Source organism: Cnephaeus nilssonii (genome assembly GCF_951640355.1).
Source record: "Cnephaeus nilssonii genome assembly, chromosome: 13".
Classification (NCBI taxonomy): Eukaryota; Metazoa; Chordata; class Mammalia; order Chiroptera; family Vespertilionidae; genus Cnephaeus; species Cnephaeus nilssonii.
The window spans coordinates 18766017-18774975 of record NC_137084.1 but is presented as its reverse complement, the minus strand read 5'-3'; the positions used below and the strand labels follow the sequence as shown (position 1 = coordinate 18774975).

Sequence of the window (8959 nt, the reverse complement as noted above, 5' to 3'; positions counted from 1 at the left end):
AACTTTGGTTCAAAGTCAGGAATTTTTAGAACTATAACCTCATACATTTAGAGGATTTACCTTAGATAATCTCCAAAGATCACTTCTAGGTCTAAAATTTTATAATTCTCCTCCAAAATCCTGCTTTGATCAAGAAGAAAACTGAGGAGCCCAGTAAAATTCAGTGACTTAGTATCATACAAATAATTGGGAGGTATGACAACCACTAGGGTAGAACATGAATATTATTTGTCAATCTAACCTATGAAATGTAGAAAAATAGAAGTTAAATTCAGATTAAAAAATGAGAAGTCCTCAATTACCAAATGACTGTAAAAATTTTTTTTCTATTTCTTATTCCAGATTAAGTCAAAGAAATGGAAGATGGAAATCAAACTTGGGTGATCGAGTTTTTTTTCATGGGCTTAACAAATCATTTCCAGCACCAGGTTGTACTCTTTGTGATATTTCTCTTGGTTTATCTTGTCACTTTTCTGGGGAACTTGGGGATGATCACCCTCATTTGGATAGATTCCCGACTCCACACCCCTATGTACTTTTTTCTCAGCCACTTGTCCTTTGTGGATGTGTGCTCCTCTTCTATCATCAGTCCCAAGATGTTGACTGACATCTTTGCGGAGACAAAAGTAATCTCTTTCTTTGGTTGTGCTGCCCAGTTATGGTTTTTTTGTCAGTTTGTAGTGACTGAGTGTTTCCTCCTGGCTTCCATGGGATATGATCGATATGTGGCTATTTGTAAACCCTTGTTGTATACACTCATTATGTCCCAGCAGGTCTGTGTGCAGCTGGTGGTAGGGCCATATACCATGGGTCTTATAAGTGCCATGACCCATACCACATTTGCCTTTCGCCTACCTTATTGTGGTCCAAACACCATCAATCACTTCTTCTGTGATCTCCTCCCGATTCTTTCTCTGGCATGTGCAGACACCCAGGTCAATAAATTTTTGCTTTTCATCTTGGCTGGAGCCCTAGGAGTACTCAGTGGCATGATCATCTTGGTCTCCTACATTTACATTATCATCGCTATCCTGAAGATCCGCTCTGCTGATGGGAGGTTCAAAGCCTTCTCTACCTGCTCTTCTCACCTGACAGCCGTCTCCATTCTTTATGGGACACTCTTCTTTATCTATGTATGTCCGAGTTCTGGCTTCTCCCTGGACATCAATAAAGTAGTGTCTGTGTTTTATACAGCTATGATTCCCATGTTAAATCCACTTATCTACAGCCTGAGAAACAAGGAAGTCAAGGATTCATTCAGAAAGATGTTTGAAAGGAAGAAATTTCTGATGAGCAGATAAACTAGAATACCATTTGTACTACAGATTGACAACTAATCTACATGCAATAAGGAAAAACATGGTCTGGGTGTTGGGAGTCCTACTTTTGTGTTGAGAATCACTCTGTATTATTCTGTGCAATTGACAAGTCATCTAATGTCTTTAGGTTATATATATGTTTTCAGTTTGATTTTCTCATTCAGCAGGAATGAATAGGGAGCTTTAAAATGAGGATTATTGAACTCCAAAATTTTAAAACTATTCTCAAGTTTTGTGAGTAGGAAAGGAGACGTTCTTTGTTAAATCCCACATGCTGTAGTCATAACCAGTGACTTAATAATACTTCCGTTTTGCTTTATAAGTTGTTGAGATCCATCAATTGTCTGTAAACTTGACCCTGACTTTTAAAAGTAAACTTAAAAAGTGTATTATGCTAAAAGGTAAAGACTTCCACTACATGGTATATAAGCTCTGGGGATGTAATGTACAGCATGGTGACTATATTTAACAATACTGTATTGCATATTCATAAGTTGCTAAGAGATTAGATCTTAACATTTCTCATCACAAGAAAAAATTGTAACTATGTGAGGTAACGGGTGTTAACTACACATGTTTTGGTAATCATTTCACAATCCATACATATATAAAATCATTATGTTGTGTGGGAACCCCTTTCACGTTCCGCGTGGTTCAGGGTTCTGGTTCAGGATTCTGGTTCTGGAGAAGGCTGCACACAAATGAAAAAAGACTAGAAAAGTATTAATTTGGGAATATTGGGGGCCAGGCGGGAGCCCACCTCTAGTGGGAGGACTACACACCGCTCTGGCCTTGCTATCCCTTTTATTGAGACTATGGGATACACCCATAGCCCTTAGGCTAAGGTGACCAGATTGTCCCGCTTTTGGCGGGACAAATTGTTAAAAATAGGGACTGTCCCGCCAAAAGCAGGACGATCTGGTCACCTTACCTTAGGCAGGAAACTCTAATAACAGAAATTTACATAAGACAAACAGAGGTGGAGGCTGCTTCAGCTAACAATGTCTCAACTAAACAGTGAGTGATTAGCTCTGACCTTTCAGAGCAATTAAGGATGTTGACCAGCATTCCTGGTTTCCTGTCCACATCTTTCTATTAGTGAGACAATGATCGTTTCCGGCAATGTTGTATGCTGTGGATTAACACAATGCTACATGTCAATTATATATCAATAATAATGAAAAATAGTGAATTATTCAGGAAGTGTGTAATGATTGCATTCTCTAATACTGCCTCTGTGTTTGGAGTAGACATTTTACAAAGACCTTTTATATCCCCTACTAGGTTCATGCACCCATGGGGTCCCTAGGTGTGGCCTGCAGGGATCTGGGGAGGAGCTGTTCCACTCATCCTGGCCCACTCATCCTGGTCAGCTGAGTGGTGCTCCTGCTGTGGGAGCACACTGACCACCAGGGGGCATCTCCTGTGTTGAGTGTTTCCCCCCCTGGTGGTCAGTGCGTGTCATAGTGACCGGTCGTTTGGTTGACCAGTCTAGGCTTTTATATATACTATTGGCCTGGTGCACAAAATTTGTGCATGGGGGGGTGTCCCTCAGCCCAGCCTGCACCCTCTCCAATCTGGGACCCCTTGGGGGATGTCCGACTGCCCGTAGGGATCAGGCCTAAACCGGCAATCAGACATCCCTCTCACAATCCAGGACCACTGGCTCCTAACCGCTCACCTGCCTGCCTACCTAATCGCTCCTAACCACTCTGCCTGCTGGCCTGCTAGCCCCCAACTGCCCTCCCCCCGACTTTCTCACCCCTAACTGCCCCCCTGCAGGCCTGCTCACCCCCAATGGCACCACCCTGTCAGCCTGCTCGCCCCCAACTGCCCCCACTGCCATCCTGCTTGCCCCCAATTGCCCCCGCCCCCTGCTGGCCTGATCACCCCCAACTGCCCTTTCCTCCTGGCCTGATCACTTCTAACCACCTCTGCGTTGGCCCTGCCACCATGGCTTTGTCCAAAAGGATGTCTGGAAGGTCTCCTGGTCTAATTAGCATATTACCTTTTTATCAGTATAGATAGATACTCTCTGCTCATAGTAATAACTAATTGGCATTTTGCCACTGTAATTACATACATAGTGTATGTTAAGTGAAGAATGGATTATAAATCTTTAATAAAAAGCTAGTTATTACTATTATTATTTATTAATTTTTGTGTCATAGGCAGGGCACTAATTCCTTTTTCATGGAAGATGAGCTGGACAGCCACAAAGAGTCAATGGGTTGTCCAGGACCTCATAATTTATCTCACAGTTTAACTTTTCCAGGCACAATATTCTTTCAACCATAACTCTGTGCTTCCCCCCCCCCCCCCCCCCTTGAATATAGCAACAAATCTAGGAAATGAGGATATGGGCCATATTTCTTTACAATTGTAAAACTCTCTGAGATCTACACTCTACCTTCTCTTTGAAGTTCTTCCTTAAAAGACATTTCCTATTATTTCACTGACTTTGAAGTTTGTAAATAATCTCTAATGCTCTAAACTTTTTTTGGTCTGTTTTGTTTATTTCACCATGCCTTTTGCCAGTTTTGGTGTCTGTGTTGGGTAATGACTTGGGTTCAAGATGCTAATCATTAATTTTTAAAGATAATACTGTTTCTTCAACTTTGTGTTAATAAAGATTTCTTCAAAATGGCCTTATATTCCCAATTCTTAAAAATTTAGTTTTGCCCTGGCCAGTGCAGCTCAGTTGGTTTGAGAATTGTTCTACGTACCAAATAGTTGCAAGTTTGATTCCTGTCCAGGGCACATAGCCAAGTGGTGGGTTTGATCCCCAGTCAGAGTGTGTAGGGGAAGCCACTGATCGATGTTTCTCTCTAGCATAGGTGTTTCTTTGTCTGTCTCTCTCTCCCTCTCCTTTCTTCTTTCTCTAAAAAAAAAAATAAAAAAAAATATAAATAAATAAATAAATAAATAAATAAATAAAATAAATCAATAAAAACATTTCCTCAGGTGAGGATTAAAACAATATTCTTGCTCTATAAAAAATTAGTTTTAAATATTTAATGTTATTTTAGAACATGAGGGCCAAAGTACGTTTTACAATATGTGCTTTCAGTACCTGTGACATACACACCTTCACATTCTTCATGAAACATATTTTTCTCCTCATTTTACTCTTTAGTCATCATCTGTTAATATGGTCTCAGCAAATATAGAATGTGTTCAAATAAAAGCTAGGCAGTAATCCTAGTGAAAAAAACACTGTAATAGTTCTTTCTTAAAAATGATTTTAAACTTTGCCACTAGATGGCAGCATCAGCTTCTCAATCACAATGAACGTTTACTTTAATAATTGAAAGCATTATAAAGAGTAGGCTTGAAAAAATAGCTTTCAAAGTCTAATTATTAATTTTTGAGGGCTGTGAAATCATACACAAGTTTTGTGTGTTTGGGCCACACATTTACATATATTCATTCCACAAGAAAGGACTGGATCTTTCATCAGGATTTTTAAAGTGCATGGCACATAAAAATTTAAAGTTTCTGATATAATCTGACATTCTTACCTTTCAAATTGTAAAACTAATGTATAAAAGGTGAGGAATGATTTTCCCATGATATGTAACAGAATTTATTAATGCACACCTGTTCTAGAAACACATAATTCAGAGATCTTTACTCTATCCAATACTTATAAGTTCTTCTATTATCATAATAATAAATAAAAGACTTTCATAATGATAATAAATAAAAAGGCTTTGTAACATTAGCTGTAAATATTTTTCCTAGTCTTGTTTGCTACTTTAAAAATAAATAAAATTATGTAATTAAAATTATTATTATTTCTATATTTTTCATTTTAAAAAATGTATCTTTATTATTGAAAGTATTATAGGTGTCCCCCTTTTCCCCCACATTGACCCCCTCCACCCCACTCCCGTGCTCTCCTCCCAGGCCTTCAGGGTACTATTGTCTGTGTCCATGGGTTATGCATTTATGCATATAAATTCTTTGGTTAATCTCTTCCCTCTTCCTCTCCCACCTTCCCTCTGAGATTCATCAGTCTGTTTCATGCTTCTATGTATCTATTTTGTTCATCAGTTTATTTTGTTCATTAGATTCCAGATATAAGTGAGATCATGTGATACTGTCTTTCTCTGATGCCTGGGTTCCTCCCCTGCATCAGCACCTGACTCTATGTATAAAGGTGACTAATATGGACTACTGCAGAATCCAGAGAGCTGAGTGCCCTCCCCTCCCCATCCAAGAGGGATTACATAATTAAATTGAATGCACATTTTGAACAGCTATATTCACTAAACCACACGCTCATTTCTTTCCTTACTTCCTTCTGGGATAAGTCAGAGCAATCAAAACAGGGCCTCAGAGGGAGGGTAGGGGAGGGTGTGGGTAAAGGGGAGAGATCAACCAAAGGACTTGTGTGCAAGCATATGAGCCTATCCAGCGGTTAAGGACAACAGGGGGGTGGGGGCATGTGTGGGGAGGGGTGTGGGGTGGGAATGGGGGGATGAGAACAAATATGTGATACCTTAATCAATAAAGAAATTAAAAAAAAAACAGAGGGATTATCAAAGCTATAAAATATTTTTCACAGCAACAAAACCTCAAATGTTTAGATTTAAAACTTTCACTGTGTTTTAGACAAAAATAGATAAAAATAAGTCCCCAGACCCAAGAGGAAATATTTCATTTGTAAGGTTAATAAAATAATCATTTTTGCATTTTAATTTCTTTATTGATTAAGGTGTTACATATTTGTCCTCATCCCCCATTACCTTCCCCAACCCCCGCCCCCTCACTCACCCCCCTGTTGTCTATGTCCATTGATCTCTCCTCCTTACCCCCACCCTCCCCTACCTTCCCTCTGAGGTTTGACAGTCTGATCGATGCTTCCCTGTCTCTGGGTATGTTTTTGTTCATCAGTTTATGTTGTTCATTATATTCCACAAATGAGTGAGATCATGTGATATTTATCTTTCTCTGACCGACTTATTTCATTTAGCATAATGTTCTCCAGTTCCATCTATGTTGTTGCAAATGGTAGAAATTCCTTCTTTTTTACCAAATAAAATAATTTTAAGTATGAAGGTAATCATAACTCGCTACTCAAAAAAATGGGAAAAATCAAACAACTCCCAGTCCTCTTAACAATATTAATAATAAAGAATAAATAACTAAAGTACAGCATCTAAAGAGTTTTAAGGGGTGAAATAAATGACTACAGTTAATAATATTGTATTACATATTTTAAAGTGGCTGAGTAAATCTTAAAAGTCCTTATCACAAGAAAAAATATTTTGTAATTATGCATAAGGATAGATGTTAATTAGACTTATTGTGGTAATCATTTTGCAATATATACAAATATGGAATTATTATGTTGTACACCTGAAACTAATATAATGTTATATGTCCATTATACCTCAGTAAAAAGTTCTTTCATATTGAATCAACAGAAAGTTATAGAAACTTAAGCTTTTATAGAAAAAATTGCTTTAAATTATTACAGCACATATCTTTGTGAATAAATGTTTCCAAACTTTCAGGTAGAAACCCCAAATAGGATTTTTTTTAATGAGCCTCTATACTGTTCTCCATAGTGGTTGTACCAATTTACATTCACGCCAGGAGTGAATGAGAGGTTTCTCCACAACCTTTCTTACACTTGTTATTACTTGTTTAGTTGATAATAGCCATTCTGACATGTGGTATCTCATCAAAGTTTTGATGAGCATTTCTTTAATAGCTAGTGAAGTTGAGCATCTTATATATCTGTTGGCCATTTGGGTGTCTTCTTAAAAAAAATGTCTATTCACATCCTCTGTCCCCCTCCTTTGTTTTTGTTAATCTTCATCCAAGGATATTTTTTCCACTGATTTTTAGAGAGAATGAAAGGGAGGGAGGTGGAGAGTGAGAGTGAGAGAAATGTGGATGTGAGAGAGACACATTGATTGGTTGCCCTTGCACACACCCTGACTAGAGCCACGGATGGAACCTGCAGTCCAGGAATATGTCACTGATGGGGAATTTAATGGGCTGATGCTTTAACTACTGGGAAACACAGGACCAGACACCCTGCCCATTTTTCATTGGACTGTTTGTTTCTTTGGTGTTAAGTTGTATGAGTTCTTTATATATATTTGTCAGAACTATTGTTTGCAAATAATCTTCTCCAATTCAGTTTGTTCTCCAATTTTGTATTGTTGGTGGTTTCTATTGCTGTGCAGAAGCTTTTTGATTTGATATATTCCCTTCATTTATTTTTGCCTTTATTTTCCTTACCTTTGGGGTCAAATTCATAAAATCCTCTCTAAGACCAAGGTCCATAAATTTAGTACCTATATTTTCTTCTATGTAATTTATTGTTTCAGGTATTATATTTAATTCTTTGATCCATTTTGAGTTAACTTTTGTATTTGGAAACTAATAGTAGTCTAGCTTCATTCTTTTGCATGTGGCTTTCCAGTTTTCTCAGTTCCACTTATTGAAGAAGCTTTCTTTTCTCCATTGTTTTTGTCTCCTTTGTTAAAAATTATTTGTCCATATACATACATGTGGGCTTATTTTTTTTGGCTCTCAGTGGCTAAAACATGGAAACAACCAAAGTGTCCTTTGATAGATGATTGGATAAAGAAGATGTGGTACATATATACAATGGAATACTACTCAGCCATAAGAAAAGATGAAATATTGTCATTTGTGACAACATGGATGGGTCTTGAGAATCTCATGCTAAGCAAAATAAGTCAGACAGAAAAAGTTAAGAACCATATGATTTAACTCATATGTGGGATATAAAACTGAAAGCAACAAATGAACAAATAAGAAAAACAAAAAATCACAGATGTAGACAACAGTCTGGTGGTTATCAGAGGGAAGGGGATGGGGAGTAGTAGTAAAAGGTAAAGGGGGTTAAATATATGGTGATGGAAGGCAATTTGACTTTGGGTGGTGGGCACACCATCTAATATACAGAGGATGTATCATAGAATTCTACACTTGAAATCTATATAATCTTATTAACCAATGCCACCCCAATTAATTTAATAAAAGAGATTACAGCAGCATGTTAAGAAATTAAAAAGTAAACAAAACAAACCAACAAAACCTCTAGAGCAGTGATTGGGCAACCTTTTGAGCTTGGTGTGTCAAACTTCGCCAAAAAACTGAGCATAACTCGGATAGTGTGTCACTTTGAGAAAAAAAAAACACATTATTTCGCAAATGTTTCATCCTCAGGAGCAGCAAATGTTTCATCCTCGGCATGCGGCCACCTCAGCGGCCGCGTGTCATCAGAAATGGCTACGCGTGTTAGTGCTGACACGTGTGTCATAGGTTCGCCATCACTGCTCTAGAGTAAGGAATTGTATTTCATGCTGAAAGACTTGTGTGTGTTTTTTTCTTTCTTACCCAGGCTAGAACCAAAATTCAAATGTCCATATTGACTCTGTTTTGACTTGGAGGTGAAGCATATTTCTTGGAAATAAAAAATGTATTTTCTTTTGCCATAGGCTAACAGTTCAGATGTAATTGCTAAAGTCTAAAGACAAATTAATACATTACCACAAGTTTTTCTTTTCTAGTTCTAGCTTGCAATAGTTAAACTCTTTACATATTTTGGACAAAATCCTGAAAAATTATTTCTTTGGCAACATGCAGTAGGT

General features: G+C 37.7%; 1 protein-coding gene across 1 annotated transcript; it reads left to right on the top strand.

Moving 5' to 3' along the window:
• Positions 1 to 356: 356 nt before the first annotated feature.
• Positions 357 to 1301, top strand: LOC307109701 (olfactory receptor 5G25-like; the record flags this gene model as incomplete). The annotated part of the gene is made up of 1 exon (XM_079788567.1): positions 357 to 1301. The coding sequence occupies one exon, from the start codon at positions 357 to 359 to the stop codon at positions 1299 to 1301; it is 945 nt and encodes a 314-aa protein (XP_079644693.1).
• Between the last annotated feature and the right edge of the window lie 7658 nt (positions 1302 to 8959).